An 18,678-nucleotide genomic window follows, 5' to 3' on the forward strand; every position below is an offset into this window, starting at 1 on the left:
AGGGAGGAATCTAGACAGTTTCCTGTTCAGCATTGTCATTTTAGAAGGAAGCCTGCCAGCCCGGTCATTTTAGAAGAAATAGCCAATGCATACAACATTGTGCACAGCTAATTAATGCAAATGTATCATGCATTAACGATTGAGAATGTACTAGGGCTTTAAAAATATGGTAATGTATGGTAAAGTTAATGTGGGCATTAACTGAAAAACTATCGTCAGTAGTGGAGGACAACTAAAAACACTGATAGATTATGTGATTTTACTGTTTTTTACCGTGGATGCTGTATTTTATTTCATTTTCCATGATGCATGTCAAACAAAAGTAAATGTTATAAAATGTTTTTCTTAAGGTGTCAAGATGTGGTATGATTTACATGGAACCCACCATGCTTGGATGGAGACCAGTCATGGTTTCCTGGATCAATCTTTTTCCTTCAGGGCTTAGCAAAATGCATAAAAGTTTTATTGAAGGATTATTTGACAGGATGGTTCCCCCATGTCTTCAAATGATTCGAAAATGTGCCAAGGTAGGTGCTTTTACCTTATCAAGTATGCAACTGGTAATTAATATTTTAACAATGTTGGCTGTAGCTAAAACTTGCTGAAATGCTCTTGTGCATTTTTGTGATTCAAAAAGTACCATGTGTGATATAGACATTGTCAAGTAAAGAATTGTAAAAACACAGATAGACTCTAATAGCTTGGTTTATATGGAACTGCTTTGAATTTTGCTGTGTCCTACTAAAGCAATGCTTTCCTAAAATATCTTCGCGGCCCACCTACGTTCTACAGTGTGTATTTTCAGGTTCACATATGTACTAGTGGACTCTTTAGTGTCCCATTAATGCAATATAAATCTTACCCAAGGTATGTAAATCCTAAGGCCCCTATTTCCCCGACTTATAAACAACTGACTTACAAATGATCTGCTAATGCGAACAACCTGAAAATGTGAATATGATTCTGGGGGAACAAGTGGACCTTTTTTTTTTTTTTCAAAAAGACCTTGCAGTTTTTGAGAAAATCAATTTTCTAAGAAAAAAATTGTTTTTAAGCCAGTAAAATTACATTTTGTTGCAGTATGCTTAGGTCACAGGGGGACACAGGTGACACAGAGGGGGGTACTGGAGGGACAGGGAGCATAAAGGAGGTGCAGGAGACAGAAATGACACATTGTTTCAACTTATGGATAGATTCAGGTTAAGAACAAACCTACAGTTCCTATTTTGCTAATTATTCAGGGAATTACCTGTATATCTGAATTCTGGACACTATACTAACACAAACAATGCACTCGAAATGAAAATGACATCCCATTGAAAATCATTGGGCTGTCTCCATTAACCTCCACCTGTGTGAGAAAACATACAGCATGCAGCAATTTCCTGAGCTTCATGCATGTTCATTCATTGACAACGCATGCATATATTGCATGTAAACTAGCAAAATGCCCAGAACGCTTTATTGCATCTGGTCCCTCCCACACCAGTGGCAATGATCCCTTTTAGTTAATATGTAATGTATTGAACATTTAAAGCAAACCAGACTTGAAAAGGGACTTCTGAATTCTGGCTGACAATACGTTTTAGGTTAAGCAACTGTACTCAATGCTGAGCAGCTGCAGAAGAAAACAAATCACCTTGTAAGACTACAATTATAAAATGAAGTACACGTTTGGGCACCAAAGAAATGTTAGACAAACTTAGCTTATCTAGTACTGAAAAGAGACAAATTAGAGGTGATCTACATAATGCATACATGTACACCCAAGGGCAACATAAAGATTTACCAGATTAGTATTTTATTGCTTGTTCGTTAAAGGGGCAGGAGAAAATCACCTGTGCTTAGAGTAAAGGACATTCAACTGTCTACAGTTAGAGGGGTTAAGATGTGGAAAAGGAGTCAGACTCAGAGGGAGAGCTTATGGCATAAGCATTGGAATTGAGGTATGCATGTCAATTGTGTGCTGCAAATATGGTGCCTTACTTTTGCACTGCCCACTACAAGGGTGAGCAAGGGAAAGTCATGCCACTAGCTGTCCTCAGAGTAGTTTATAGTCTAATCCATCCCTGTCATCATGTCACGTCATCTCAGAGGATCTTACCAGCTTAATCCATGCCATCATGTCACTAGCTGTCCTCAGAGGAGCTTACAATCTAATTCCTGCCGTCATGTCATTAGCTGTCCCAGAAGAGCTTACAGTGTAATCCATACCCGCCGTGATGTCACTAGCTGTCTTCAGAGGGTCTGAATTTTGTCATGGTACTTTATTTGAATTCAGCAGTTAAAACTGTATGTTTGCTGGGGTAAATTTGTGTGTATGTTGGGGGATTGTTGGGTCAGGGTTAGGATGCTGTTAGGCATGGAGCAGCTGGTGTTGGCTTTGGGCGGTAATAAGTACAAATCTGGCTCTGTTAAGGGGGCTATATAATAGGTGACACTCTAAATTAGGAATGCCATAAGCAGGTACTCTAATGAAGCTTCTATAAGGGAATAATTATAATGGTGAGACATTATAATTGGGTCCTCTACTTGGGAGAGGTATTATAAGAAGCAGTAGGGGGTGTTTCTAGGGTCCTTTAACCCAAAACAGGATCGTGAAGCATGCCATGGTGAAAAGTGGTCATACTTATGACATTTTGTAAGTGGGGCAAAATAATGGCCTTCAAAGACTTTCTCACGCTGCAGCTTTAAATGTAACTGAAAAGTAAATCACTGAAAATAGAATGTAACATTCTAAACAAGAATTGTTTGGTAGAAATCCGTACTACTGTATCTTCAGTATATTGCCGTAATCCTTAATAAACTCTTAATTACTGAACTAAAACACAGCAATATTAAGAACAAGAATAACTCATAACATGCAAGCCTTATGTTTCTCTCCCATATCTCCTCTCCTGTAGTGATTCCCATTGTGCCATTATTATTTCCATTGTTATAGTGTCCTTTATTGCCCTCCCTTGCAGAGCCCCCTGCTATAGAGCTCACAATTAATGTGTCCCCCATAATAATTCCACTTATAGTGCTTCTTCATTATAATACCACCACTTACACTGCCCCTGTTATACAACTTCCACTGATAATGCTGAAATACTAAAAAAAAAATAGGTAGTAGACATAAACCACAGCAGTTTAAACACTGCCCTGACAGTATGTCAAACCATGTACAAGATAGGGTGTTCCTACTCATAAATAAAATAAATAAATCTGCACAGAACAGTATCCCAGCAGACCATTAAAAACAGCAAAACCAGTAGGACTTCTTCATTAGGTGAATATTGGGGGACTTTTTTAGTTTGCGTTTGAGGGAGGTTTTATTTAGGTTTGCTAGCTTATGACAGAAGATAACCTTTAACATTAGGGGCTTTTATTCCAGAGTCATTATTGCTGAGGTGGTGAGTAGAAGAAAGGGCTTTCGTATGCCATAGAGAGGGAATCGTTTTTAGTGTTAGGAAGGGGGACATTTAGGGTTTTAAAATATTGAGTGAATTGCTAGGACATGGGAGGGGAGAGCGTTAGGAGAAGGCTACTTTGGTTGAGGGTGCCCTTTTATAGCTGAGAGTTGTATTGGGTATAAAAGGGTGCTGGATATAGCAGAGGTTTTTTGGGGGGCTATAAAAGTGTGCCTGATATAGCTGAGATTTCTATTTTTTGGTTATAAAACGGCGCAGGATATAGCCTAGAAAAGTGATATAGCCGAGAAACATGATATAGCCAAGAAAAGTGATATAGCCAAAATAAGTGATAACTATGACCTAACGTCTCCCTACTCTCACAAGGAACCCTCCCCTGGTGGTGCCTAACCCCAAGACCCCCCTGTTGGTGCCTAACCCTAAAAGGTGGACACACACCACACAATTTTTTAAATATCTGTTCAATTCAAAAATTGCAATCAATTTTTCTGACTGATTGTAACATTTCAAAAATATGACCAATGTACCACACACCTATGTTCAATTTTCCCCAATTATGATAAAAATTATTGGAAACTCTAAGAAAATTGCTAGGGTGTGTATATTAATAAATTGACAATCTAACACACACCATACAATCTTTAGAAAATTGAAGAAAATTTTCCAGCTTTCCAGATCGATAAAAATTGAAAAAATGGGAAATCCAATCGGATTTTTCAGTCAAATGAAAAAAAAAAGCTTTCAATTTTTTGGGAAGATCCGATCATTGTTATCGAATTGTCGTAAAACCAGATCATTTTATTGTATTGTGTGTGGCCACCTTAAGACCCCCCCATCCTTGATGGTGCTTAAACTTTAGACCCCCCCTGGTAGTTCCTAACCCTAAGACCCCCCTGGTGGTGCCTAATCCTAAACCCCCTCTTTGGGGTGCCTAACCCTAAGACCCCTACCTTGTGATGCCTAATCCTAACCCGTCCTTGTGATAACCTAAAAGGGAACCTGAACTGAGTAAAATTATTTAAAATTAACACATGACGTAGCTGCGAATTAATATTACATACTTACTTCGCCAACAGTTCCTCTCAGAAGTTCACCATTTTCTTCTTAGAGTAATCCCTTCCAGTTCAGAAACGAAATATACCAGTTGCTGTCAGTTATATATCAGCTGCTGTCAGTTACAACTGAATGTGCCAGGTAATATCCATGTTTCCCTGTGGCTCAAGTGTGCAAAATAACAGTTTAACAGTGTGCTGACCAGGAAGCTGTTATGGGGTAATGGCTATTTTCGAAATGGAGGACAGAGAATTCCATCGATCACAGTGGACAAACAGGACGGAGGAGAGGAGAAAGAGATTGATGAGCAGACTACATGGGAGGTAAGTATGACCTGTGTATGTTTATTTTGACTTTTTATTCTCAGTTCAGATTCTCTTTAATCCCCCATGGTGGTGCCCAAGGCCGGGACAAGGTCCACCACCAACAGAAGCTGAGCTGCCCAAGTGCACCCCCCCCCCCATGGACCACAACTATGTCACTGACATGGATTCATGGCCAGTCCCTCCCTGTTATTGTTCCTCTTTACGGGGTGGTGTATATAGTGAGCTTTGCCATAGGACTGCATTTGGCATGCATACAGTAATCAACAGTAGTAGAGATCACTTGAAGTCTTTCTGTTGCTATGGGTTTTTAGGTAGCTAGGTATAGGTGCCCGCAGTACAGGTAGCCAGTTATAGGTGCCCTCTGTATAGGTAGCCAGGAAAAGGTAAAGGGGCCCCCAGTATAGGAAGCCAGGAATAGGTTCCCCCAATATAGGAAGTCAGGTATAAGTGCCCCCAGATTTCATTCAGACACTACATATTCTCCTACATCTGCAAAACATACTAATGAGTCAACTGGTTTCCCCCTAAACAATCCTATAGTGAAATATTAGTCTATAACTATAGTAGGGATTGTACTATGAGGGACAGTCAGTGACATGACTATGTACTCTGTAAAGTGCTGCAGAGGATGTCAGTGCTATATAAATACACAATAAGAATATGGTAGGAGATTACATTATGACTGTGGCAAAGATTAGATTGTGAGCTCTTCTGAGGACAGTCAGTGAGTGACATGACTATAATCTGTTAAATGCTGCAGAAGATGTCAGTGCTATATAAATACATAATAATAATAATATGGTAGGGCATTAGACTATGACTATGGTAGGGATTAGATTGTGAGCTCCTCTGAGGACAGTCAGTGACATGACTATGTACTTTGTAAAGTGGTGCAAGTGATGAACGCGACAAAACCATTAGCACTGTTCCCCCAAGTATATAAATGAGCCCCCATGTGTGCATTTATACATTACCTGTCCTGTGTCGTTAACCATATGGTGCCCATACATCTTCAGCTTCTTCTGCGGTGTATGGGCAGCTGACAGATCTCTCTCTAATCAGATTCGATCAGAGAAAGATTTGTCTCTTGGCGGAATCTATCCATCATTGCTAGATATATGGCTACCTTTACTCTAGCATGGCAGCATTAGGACCCTGTGCAGTGTCATTCCTGTAAGTCCAAGTCCTTATCAGTACTGAGAGTGGAGGGGGTCAGGGAGAAGTAGAGAAGGCTCACACACACACACACACACACACACACACACACACACACACCTTTCCTCTTGCCGTTAGAATTCCATTCTCCATCAGCCAGCCACGCTTCACGAAAAAGAGTTAAAAAACCGACAGCTTAGCGCCTTTACTGGTGTACAAGGAACTGTCTACCAATCTTACCGTACAAAACTATCCTTATCAGATGCAGTCTTTACAACTACTGTGCAGATAGCTTTTTCTCTCCCTCCCTTACTTCTGTCTCTCAGGACAGGGGAAAAAAACCCTTTTTTTTTAGACTGCCTGTGGAATGAAATGACTTTGAAAGCGCTCCATCCTGACCTGATGACCTGCCATTTAGACGCCAGAGCTTCTCGGGCCTCTGTGTTGTCCCGGCCCTGGTGGTGCCCAATCTTTGCCGCATTTCATGTCAAACATATATGTTATTTTGAACTGATATAACCGAATTAACTAATGTAATTAAATTAACTGATATAACCAAATTAACTGATATAACTGTTCTTGTAGATGCATGTATATAGCTGAAAAAAATCTCAGCTGTATCCAGCACCCTTTTATAGCCGAAAGAAAACTTGTCTATATCCAGCCGAACACAGTGAATCCAGCACAGGAGACTTGGGCGCACAGGGAGTAACTTTGGCACCATCAGAAGACGGAGCTGAAGTTACCTTTAAAACACAATAATTTGTCTTCCAGCAATTGCTGGAAGCCAAATTATTTCATTCCCCACCATCCATGGCCTGGATGGGGAATAGTATTTAACATGGCCCATTTATAGCCAAAACAAATATCTCAGCTATATCCAGCACCCTTTTATAGCCAAATAAAAATATCGGCTATATCCAATGCCCTTTTATAGCCTAAAAAAATCTTGGCTATATCCAGCACCTTTTTATAACCCAACCAAAAATCTCAGCTATAAAAGGGTGCCCTTTTATTGGCAAAAAAAAACCCAACTTGGATGCGCTTGTCGACACCTAGCCAAGATTTGCAGCAAATATCATAGAAGTCTATGGCAGCCAGTGGGTATCCAGACAGTGGGTATCCAGTTGTTATCCAAATTGGTGGAGGTCAGAGAGCATGCTGGCTACATCAGGAGACACTCTATACTCATGCTAGATTGGCATCTGAAATGATCAGAAACAATAATTTCCATATGCAGCTAAAGTAATAAACTTATCAAAACAATGTACCTTTTTATAATGCGGCATTATTTGTGCAGGGATTTTAGAGTATTAAATGTTATGTAATGTTTCCTAGCAACATCCTCAAGCTGCACTATAGGGGTGTGATGTAAATTAGCAACATAAAGAAGCTAGAAGATGTTGCTAAGCAACATTACACTCCTCTGCTTCCACTTTCTTAAGGTAGCCTTACATGTAGCAATAAGAATGTTCATTTTCGAGTCGACTCGATGTGTAATCAAAACAACTGTTTTAATAAGGATTATTTCTGTGTAAGTCAATGGATATTGTTAATCTTTTGCTGAAAGAGAAAAGATTGTGATGTGACTCTGAGGCATTATTCAAAACTTTAAGTTATTCCTCTGTGTCAAAGTGTTAGAGTACTTAAGCATCAGTGTGATTGAAATAACCTAAAATGAAACTCAGTAATTCAATGTACTACTTGTATGAACATCCATACTAAAGGTGCCCATACATCAAATGATGTATGAGCAGATCAACCAAGAGACACATCTCTCTCTGATCAAATCTGATTGGAGAGACATCTGTTGGGCACCTTAAACCACACACTTATTTCCAATAAATTTAGGCATGAAATGTTTCAGGGATTGATCCAGTGATGCCACCTCATCACCCTGGCGCAGTCCCCCAATGTAAAATGTGCCCCTTATGCCTTGTGCATGCACATTTTACCTGTCAGTGTCCACCTCTGGCTCCATGCTCTGTCCTCTGTTCGCATACACGTGCTCCATGTGGTTGCCGGCGTATTCTTAGGCGTGTATGTGACTTCACACAAGTGTCCACATATAGGTTTAAGGCTGCTTTCACAGTGGGACGTTACATGTGCACGTTAGAGCAGCCTGTAACGCAGCCCAACTCACAGTAATGAAAAATCAATAGGCTGTTCACAGTGCCCACGTTGCATTACAATGTAACGCTGGAAGTTCAAAGAAAGTGCAGCATGCTGTGCGTTATATGTGGTTTTAGCTGCGTTAGACTGTTTGCACATGCTCAGTAAGGGGAGAGTCCATTATTGTTCCTAGCCACATGGCTAGCCACATGGCTAATTAATATTAACTGCACTGTAGTGTTGTCCAGATCATGAACAATTCGGATCATCACAATGAAGGATTCGGTTCACAGTGGATGTCTGGAAGAAACAGGAACTGCAGCTTCTGTGCACAAGCACAATCTTCCTGCTGCATCTCTCCCTTCGCCATTAGCACCCTCAATGTGCCCTCATTCTCCTGCACCTCTCACTCTGCTGCACCCCTGCTTCCCTAGTAAAATGATTCGGTTCAAAGATCCGGATCTTTTCAATGATCCGATTCGAATCATCTGAATCATTGAAAAGATCCGGACTTCCCAGGATAGCACCAAGAGCCTCATAGCTCAGCACAATCTGACGTCCAACTCCTACACCACCATGCATTGCGTTAGGGGCACGTTATGCGACCTTAACATCCCCTAAAACGCAACGTCTTGGTGTGAAAGAGGCCTAAATGTCTATATCTTGAAAATCATTTTAAAGAAATAGAACATCTAAACTGCATTATTGACAAGGACCTCATTTTTTTTAAATGTATTTCAAGTTTCAGAAGCAGTAACCCCAATACTTATGAATCATTTTTGCTACATTCAATTATTTGGCCAAGCACAACACATTTTTCTTGCCAATTTTCCAATAAAGAATTATATTTGCATTTGGGTTGTGGCATTCATTAGCACTGTTTATATTGAAAAGTGTAAGACAAGTTCTTCTATGACATCTCAGCAAATTATATATCCCACATTTATGTTATTACATTACACGTTACTTTACATGAACATGTCTTTTAAGATATTCATAGTTATATATTAGTCAGTTTCCGCTTCCTTTGTATTCCTAAAATGTGAGATGTTTCACACCACATTAACATTTTATGGGTATTGGAGTGAAATCAATTACTATTGAGAAATTAGCCATTTCATGCTGGGGAAAAGTTAGACTGTATCCTGCAATGTCTTTCTGTAAAAATTAAAAATTACCTCCCTACCTCGGAATAATAGGGGTTTCTTAAAATAACTTTATTTTAAAGTACTCCTGAAGCTTTTACACTTTATCCTTCCACTCTGTTTTAATAATATTGGTTACCACGGGGTTGACTTAATTAGTCAGTACAATTACTTACTGAGTTTGTGTAGTCAAATATGTGAACCTGTGAGCTTTTATGTAAAGCAGTATTAGTGATAATCTTAGCACACATCCATGGTATCAAAAGCCTTAACTGCAAAATCTAAACTTTGTTTTCTAGGAATTATCACCAACTTCTGACACAAATTTAGTCCGATCTCTAATGAACCTCATGGACTGTATGCTGGATGAGTTTACTGATGAATCTTTAGTTCACGGTATGAATGAGAGAGATATTTGCTCATGGTTGGAGGTAAGTCATTTCCAGTGGCTTCAACTGGTGATAGTACAGCATTCTGGAGACAATGGAGATAAGTTATAAAAGGGGTAGAAAAGAAAAAGCAAAACGTTTCTGATGGCAATTAGTCAGGCTTAGTATTTTTGGATGGCAGATTAGAGAATGAAATGTACAGCTTGGTCTATTAGGATCTTTTCACACTGCATCCATTGTGTTGCTGAACATTACAGGGTGTCAAATTTGAAATACATTTCAAAAGTCCAGAGTCTAAACATTGTACATCTTGGGAACTCCCCCCCCCTCCCCATTAGCTTTCAAGGGGTAGAAAAAGTGCATTATCCGATATGGGGAGGGGATATCTAATGACTCTTGCGTCTGGAGGCCTTTTGGATCCACCAGTTAGATACTTGGGTTGAAGAAGGCCTCAATGCATGTTTTGTACATACGGTATGCATGATTTCCAGTTCTACTTTTTGTATTTTTTCCCCCTAATTGGACTTTACCAGTCTTCAGTGTCACTTACTGGACTTTCCAACCAATGTTGACTCCGATAATACCTTTAATGACTAACTGTACATGGTTTATTGCAAGCTTTTGAAATGTTAAGTTTCTTCTTCAGGCATTATACAAACCTGGATCAGAACTGTGGGCTGAGCTAACTTGGTCTTCCAGGGGGTTTGAATGTTTGCATCCTTCTCCCTATGGCAGTTTAATCACATTTTCAATGGGATTACATTGTAATGATACATTCACACCTGAGTGTTAGTGGCACAGTGTGGCAGATTCTGTTGGAATGGCATTCAGGATGCTGTGTGTTTACTGGATGACATGCAGCATGCTGTGTATTTGCCGTTGTGATGAACCTTACTTATATATACTGTATGCTTCATTCTATGCATCTCATCTCACTCGTAACGCACAATACGACTTTTCCCTTCCATTGCTTTGTGATCCTGTTTTTCAGGAGGAGCAATGCAACGAGCATAGTGTAGAAGTACGATTACTGTTATCAGGATCCTGAATTTGTGTCTTCTGCTTAGTTTCTATAAATCATCACCAAAATCCTAGACTGACCAGGCCTAGGCAAATGTTCCTGAACTGCCAAAAGTGTAACTTGTATTAATCTCTGTTATAGCGCACCTAAATCTGCCACCGATGTACTGATTCTAACATCCATTTTTTATGCAGAAAGCACTATTAAACTGACTCACATTGTTGATGAAAATGTTGCGTTTTGTAAGCCATCTATGAAATTTATTAAAGCAGATAAATTAGCACACTTTATAATTCTTAGCAAAGTAACAAGAGTAACATAAACAGTAAAACATTTCATTTTCTAATCCAAGCAATATTCCATTCATTCTTAGGGCATATTCTTGTTTTCAATGATCTGGTCCATCGGAGGAAGCTGTAAGGAAGATGATCGCCTGAAATTCGACAAGCTCTTAAAGGAAATTATAGAAGGACCACTCAGTGAGGAAACAAGGACTCGATTTAAAATTCTGCACCCAGTGGATCCACCAGAAAAACCATTTACTGTTCCATTTCCTAAAGAGCAAACAGTGTACGACTATCACTTTGTGAAACAGGTTGGTGAGGATTCTTTAAATGCATAGGAAGACTTTATACCACTAAACACACAAGTTTCCTGATGATATTTAAACAAACATAATGAATAGATCTGAAATAAATATGTATTCAAGAAGTTCTGCTTCTCTGTACTATTGCTGCTTTTCTCTACATGTGATATTTACAATAATACTCTTGATTAGAAAAGAGAGAGCCTTTCATGTGAAAATAGTCGTGTAGTGAAAGAGGACTCGTCACATTCTTAAGAATTTTGGGAAAATATGCCACTAATTTCCATGATTAGCAACATTTCCATTGGGACAAAGGCCTCTTTTCAGTGTATTGATATCCAGAAAGCAGCAGTGACATGCATACAGTACACGATGCCTGCTTAAAAACAGAAGTCATGATCTGAGTGTCAATAAACAAAATACCTCTGATTAGTGGTAGTTACATCTGCTATGATAGATGCTCCCCAAGGCTTTGTCTGATTGTCTAGGAACTCTGGCTAATTAAAACCTTTGTTTATATCTGCACCATCCCTCACTTTCCATCTGATAGGTACTGTCCTTACCTTTCTGTTTTATCTACCTTTGCCAACTACGGCGGGATAAGCACTTTTGTGAAAAAAAACATTTTTTAATTCACATTATATGTGAAGTAAAAGATGACACTTTGCTCTTTAGTTCTTTACATGTGACAAAGAGAACATCTTCTTAATCATTTTATATATGTACGCTTATTCTGTATACAAAATAAAATCAATAAACCCACAATTTGCACTCCTCCAGATATCTCCAGTAAAATTTATACAATAGCTCAATTGTTCCTATCTGCTTGGATCGCACTTGCCTGATAAGTGTGTGTACCACTTTAAAACAAACTTTATAAAACAATTACAGGGCGCTCAACAATACGGTCTCTCATATACAGTCTCTTTACACATAGTTTGTCCCTCCAATTAAACATGAGCCTTTCCAATGCCCACAGTTCACATAAGCAGGCTATAAATGTCCCCAAATACGTTGATGGCGATATTTCAAAGCTTCCAAATATTGATAATACAAGTATACGCTCACCAGATTTTTCGCTGACCGATTAAAGATCAGCAAACTGCGCCTTTGCCGCTGCACCCAGTCAGGCCCAGCCAGTTCACAAATTCCTTGCATTAATCCCTCTCTGAATCTTCAAGGCTCCAAAACATGCAAAATAAAATAACACTGCAATAGTGTAATACTGTATGATGTCATATAAATGTTTAGAAAGCACCAGTGCTCCCCGATTTGTTTACTGGCACCCAGTGCACCACCACCGAGCAGTCAACAAAGCCTCTCACCAAATGTTATGGCCAGCACAGACCAGCAAACAGCTCTCAAACGGGCAGCACCAGTCCTAAGAATCAAACAGGCTTGACATAGTGTAAAACCACTTTTATTTTAAATATTTTAAATATTAAAAAAGTTGTGCACTCACAATGTTCCAGTATTTATGCGCATATCAAAAGTTCCCCCGGGTTTGACAAGCGTCTACCTCGCTCCTCAGGCTCTGCCCAACTAGTTTCGTCGATTGACTCATCAGGGGCTTTTTTAATATTGAAAATAAAAGCGGTCATACTTACCTCCTGTGTAGTCTACTCCTCAATTTTTTCTCCTCTCCTGCGTCCCATTTGTCCACTGTGATCAATGGAATTCTCCGTCCTCCATTTTAAAAATAACCCATAACAGCTTCCTGGTCAGCACACTGTTAAACTGTAATATCATTAACTTGAGCCATAGGGATACATGGACATTACCTTGCACATTCAGTTGTAACTGACAGCTGCTGATATATAACTGACAGCATCTTGTATATTTCCGTTCTGACAAAATCTTGTCAAAACTGGAAGGGATCACTGTAAGAAAAAAATGGTGAGCTTCTGAGAGGAACTGACGGTGAGGTAAGTATATAATATTCATTTGCAGCTACGTCATGTGTTTATTTTAAATAATTTTACTCGCTTCAGGTTCCCTTTAAGTCTGCCCATGTGCCACGCATGCGTGCCAGGCACAACGGATGCATGGAAATAGGGACAGAGGAGGACCCAGGGACAGGGGTTTTATTATATAGGATGAGTCTCTCCTGTACTCAGGGATCCTTTGGCAGGGAACATACTTGCTAGAATCACGGCAAAATGCGCACAGCCACACTGGCCATTGAAGTCAATTGTCCCGTTCGGGTAACTCATGCTGTTAGCGGTCATGTTTTGTGTTTGCATTTATCCAAATGTTTCTAAATTACCAAGCTTTCTACTTTTTCACACATGACAACACACATGATTACATTTACAATGTATTCTGCTGCAGGCGAAGAATCGCAAGACAAACACAAAAAATCACAGGGAGAAAACACAATCACAAATGAAAATGTATTACGACAGAGACCTGGGAGTCGTGGAAAAAGATTCCCCTGCAAGTGTGTACCCTGCCTTACAAAACTCATAGTGTACACCGTTATTCTACCCAATTGAGGGAAAATGCTATTACAAATTACACTTCTCAAATCTTCTCTGTGGATGTGTAAGACTAACCTTTTCAATAGAGCTCAGTAAATGTATAATGCTCTAAAAACTGTTACAATCTCATGCTGTGTGCTATTCACACTTCTCTCACATGAGCTATACCATCCCGCAGATGCTGTCCTTGTGTGCCAGTTCACTCTCATTTTCTTTTTCTATATGCTGGCTGTAAATTATATAAATGCTAATTTGTTTGTTCCCATGTGTTACTTCCTGTGTAAAGTAATTCCTGTGCAAATTTCTTCTGGTCTGCTGCAGGACCTGTGAAGCAAGCAGTGTCACATTTGTATTAATCTTTTTTGTAGGAAATCTTTACTGGTCCACTTTTGATTACAAAATACACTTACTAAGCATAAGCTAGTCAGGCAATCAACTGGCTGCTCCAATCTCAATATCCCCTGCCTTCAGTATGCTACAATCTGCATAGATGCATTTACGTCCCCTCTGGGACCCTACCTCAGTGTTAATTGAGTGTATACTGCATGGTTGTGTATCCTGAAGAGTTTGCCTGTAAATATCTATTAGGGTGCATGGGAGTGTGTGGCTTAAAGTGAGTAGTGTATCAGCAGTTGGCTGATGGTGTAATGGTTAAGGGCTCTGCCTCTGACACAGAAGACCAGGGTTCGAATCTCGGCTCTGTCTGTTCAGTAAGCCAGCACTAATTCAGTAGGAGACCTTTGGCAAGTCTCCCTTACACTGCTACTGCCAATAGAGCGCGCCCTAGTGGCTGCTGCTCTGCTCTGGCGCTTTGAGTCCGCAAGGAGAAAAGCGCAATATAAATGTTATTTGTCTTGTCTTGTCTTTGTCATCAAATGTATATATCCGTGTTCACCAGTACTATACACACGTATACCATTACCCAAAGTGCTGGCCTCTAAGCACTATACATCCATAGACAAACAGATGCACGTGTAACTTAATATAAACACAAACATGATGCATACAAATTTTTTCACCCTTTACATACACACATACACACATGTCTACATTCTCTCCTGTTAGTTCAACAGATCATTTTACACTCTGAATATATATATAAACGTAACATTTTGCAATAATACATATATTATTTCTTTCACTCTACCACTTACGCTACAGCCATACATACATTTTCTACCTACATCAGCTGTTAACTACCTATACAACATAGTCCTTATCCTCCTTACTTCTACAATGTCTGTGCACAAACCTCCTATTCCCATCCTCTTACATGTCTGATTTACACTAATAAGCTACTTTCCTTTTACATTTTCTTTCTCTGTTGTTTGATCATTAAAATACTGTCAATTACAATAGCACAACTTTTTATAGTAGGTCTGCATGAGCATGTATTAGTGACTACCTTCTGAATAAAATAATCACCAAGCTGTAATATTGATTACTTTATGATTAGGTATAATTATGATACTTTATTCACCTTGAACAAGTATACAGTTTATTAACCACCCTGGCGTTCTATTGACTGTGCCAGGGTGGCGGCGCAGCAGTACTTTTCTTTTAAATCATGTAGCTAGCCTAGCGCTAGCTACATGATTCCCCCCTCCCTGCAGCATCCCTCCCACCCCTCCGATCGCCGCTGGCGATCAAGCCCATCCGGAAATCCCGTTCTGAACGGGATTTCCTTTAGGGCTTCCCCCATCTTCATGGCGATGAACGGAATGACGTCTGTTACGCGGCGGGTAGCGGCGCATCGGCGGCGAGCAAAGTGCTAGCTGCGTGTTTTTAAAAAAAAATGTGCAAATCGGCCCAGTAGGGCCGGAGTCATGGACGAGCTGAGCTCATCCATACTGCCAAGAAGGTTAATTTGTAAATAAAGACATAGCAAAAATCACAACTGCATACTCATTTGAGAGGCATGACTCAGAAAGTATTGTCATCAGAGGATCAGCAGCATTACGGCCAGAAATCGAAACATTTTGTGCATTTGGTACAGCAGTGACTGCTTTTATATCTCATCCAGGACAAGTGAACTTTAACTATGTGTACAATTGCAGGGAAGCGGAAGATGGGAACTGTGGACAGTAGATCTGAGCTCCGTGCCACCTATACCGCGTGATATGATGTTTAATGAGATCATTGTTCCCACTTTGGACACCATAAGATACACAGCTCTGATGAAATTGCTCACTACACACCAGAAACCTTCTGTATTTGTTGGGCCAACAGGTACTGGAAAAAGTACCTACATTATTGTAAGTAGATTTACTTTCATTTGTATGTTATTTTAGATGGTGTTGTGTTTTTTAATAAATTGTTCATACATTTTACATGTACTGCATGTCTTACACAGAAGATTTGTATCTTCAGTACTGATTATTACCAATTTATTATAATTTTATTCCAAACAGTTCGATTCTTTAAGACATAGCTTTATAACAGGATGAAAATGTATGTGCATGTTTATCTACAGTCAAATTAACTATACTCTCTGCTTGTCGATTTTTCAAACACCTAGAAGACACCACCAGAAACTGCAAATCTCTGATCTGATGTTAGTATTAATTGAACATCCATGTTCCCATTTCAAGGATCTAGTCTTTTAAATGGAACCTAAAGTGAGAGGGATAAGGAGACTGCCATATTTATTTCCTTTTAAAAAATGCACATTGCCTAGCTGTCCTGCTGATCTTTGCCTCTAATATTCTTAACCTTATGCTGGGCATACACGGTACGTTTTGTACCGCTAAATCGAGCTGCTGGCTCGATTCCGGCGCTTCCCCGCTCGTCCCCGCGGGCGCCTGGATCGATTCTCGCTCGTCCCCGCGGGCGCTTCTTATCTTCTGCCCATTTTCTACCATTGTCCTGCCTGCGGTATCGAGCGCGGAATCGATCCGGCAGGTGATCGGGCACGTCGGATTTTATCAATTGAGCCATCAGCGGCTCGATTTAGCGGTACAAAACATACCATGTATGCCCAGCATTAGACCCAGAACAAGCATGCAAATCATGCATTTCTGACAAGAATCTGACAAGATTAGCTGCATGCTTGTTTCAGGTGAGTGATTCAGACACTACTACAGCCAAAGAGATTAGCAGCACTACCAGGCAACTAGTATTGTTTAAAAGGTAACAATAGATACACTGGTCTTTATTGAGAGAAAACATACTTCAGTGTAGACAGCTTTCGCCATTTGGCAATGACAATAGTCAGTCTATAATCTTTGTACTCCAGTCTGAGAATGCTATCATCAAATTAGTTAGTCTGTAACAACAAATGAACAACTCACAGTAGGCAAGGTTGAGTAACTATTAGTAGCAAAGGTGGAGCACTGGTTAGCCTACATACTGTATGTCATAGGTATATTTTATTATGGCATCATAGGGTTAGAGCCAGAGCACACTTTTGCGCTGCTAAGCTGATTTTAGCAATGCGTATCAGTGTGTGATACACAGAGACATTAGACAGAGGATAGACAGCACTGTCTGATGGGAACACTTCTGCGCTACATAGCACTGCTGCATGCATTTCTGTGCTCAACTCAGTGCTGTGCCATTCAATGTAACTGAATGTAGTCAAAACTGCAATGCAGAAGTGCTGTGTGTTCCTGTAAAACACACATCCACCTTCTTTTCACAGCGTATGCCTGGACCTGAGGGTTTTATGAGCATCTCTGTTCCTCTAGTCTAGGACCACTACTAATGCTAAAAGGGACCTTACTCGCACATGCCCAATCTGAATGCACTCATTTTCGGCCGTGAGTGCGGCTAGAAGATGAAGCAGGACCCTGTTCTAGGACTACTGTTTTAAGAATTAAGAAGGATACAGAAGAGTGCAGATTAAAAAAGAAGACACATTTTTATTTATTTTGATAAAAAAAGTGTGTTTATTCCAATTACCTTGTTTTCATTTTGTTGTCTTTTTTTGGTATATAGGTAGAGAGATAAAAATACCTTTGGAAATTTTTAAAGGAGGCTTGTAAATTCTGCCATAAGCATACAACCATATAGAATTTCCTAGGGTTCTTTTCAATGGAAGAAGATTGGGAGAGGTGGATTTTTCTGATCAGTTTTTATGAAATCTGCAAGTGATTTTTTCAGGATTTTTAATCTTTTTTTTTTTCATATTTGGGGAAAAAATGAAATGTGTGTGATACATTTATCAGATGTTTGAAATGTTTAAGTCAATGAAATCAGTTGAATTAAAAAGAATTTTAAAAAATTGTATGCTGTGAAGCCACCTTTAGGAGTGGAAAATCAGAAGACAAACAGACACAAATTTCCAGGAACAGAGGGGCAGATTGATCAAATCAGTTATTATTACCGGTATTATTATTCAGTATTTATATAGCGCTGACATCTTCTGGAGCACTTTACAGAGTATATAGTCGTGTCATTAATTGTCTCTCAAAGGAGCTCACAATCTTATCCCTACCCTAGTCATATGTACATCATAGTCTACGTTATGAGTATTTTTACTACCTATTTCCTAACAATTAGAAGAAAATAGTAATTTGTATGTATTTTAAGAATACATTGATTTCTCCCAAAGCAGAAGATACTACACTGTTTCTGCATGCATTTCCAGAAATGTTGTATTGGTAAAACAGCTCAAAAGCAGTGCAAAAACATTGTAGAAATAAGAAGTGATTGAGACCACTTCAAATGCATGTCCGGTAAATGCTGTTTTGTTTCCTCACAATTACAATAAGAAAAATGAATACTTATGTATTATACCGTCAACAAATTCTATTTGCTCCCCTAACAAGATCTTACCATCACTGGAAAGCCAAAGGTCTTGGCTTTTTGTTTCCACTCTTGCACCCCGATATCTCCCAACTGATACCTTCTGGTCCAGAATCAGTGTAGCAGCTGCATGGGCCCGAATAGAGGAGGAGGAGAGAGTGATAAGGCTGGAGTCAGGAGTTTGCCTGTGGGTGCAATGTGGCAGAAAGTGCATCATCACAATTCAGTTATATATGTTCACATTGAGCATTA

General features: G+C 39.6%; 1 protein-coding gene and 1 long non-coding RNA gene across 4 annotated transcripts in view; one reads left to right on the plus strand and one right to left on the minus strand.

The window, feature by feature from the left end:
* Nucleotides 1-6,432, minus strand: part of LOC137524700 (uncharacterized) — a 156,651-nt gene extending 150,219 nt beyond the window's left edge. For both annotated transcript variants that reach the window (XR_011022765.1, XR_011022766.1), the window contains exon 1: nt 6,347-6,432. This is a non-coding gene — a long non-coding RNA (uncharacterized lncRNA). The remainder of the gene's footprint in view (nt 1-6,346) is intronic.
* Nucleotides 1-18,678, plus strand: part of LOC137524699 (dynein axonemal heavy chain 7-like) — a 565,826-nt gene that overhangs the window by 266,522 nt on the left and 280,626 nt on the right. For both annotated transcript variants that reach the window (XM_068244848.1, XM_068244849.1), the window contains 4 exons: nt 351-527; nt 9,504-9,635; nt 10,988-11,209; nt 15,738-15,935. In XM_068244848.1, the coding sequence (XP_068100949.1) occupies nt 351-527; nt 9,504-9,635; nt 10,988-11,209; nt 15,738-15,935 (729 nt within the window). The remainder of the gene's footprint in view (nt 1-350; nt 528-9,503; nt 9,636-10,987; nt 11,210-15,737; nt 15,936-18,678) is intronic.

Source organism: Hyperolius riggenbachi, chromosome 7, assembly GCF_040937935.1.
Source record: "Hyperolius riggenbachi isolate aHypRig1 chromosome 7, aHypRig1.pri, whole genome shotgun sequence".
Taxonomy (NCBI): domain Eukaryota; kingdom Metazoa; phylum Chordata; class Amphibia; order Anura; family Hyperoliidae; genus Hyperolius; species Hyperolius riggenbachi.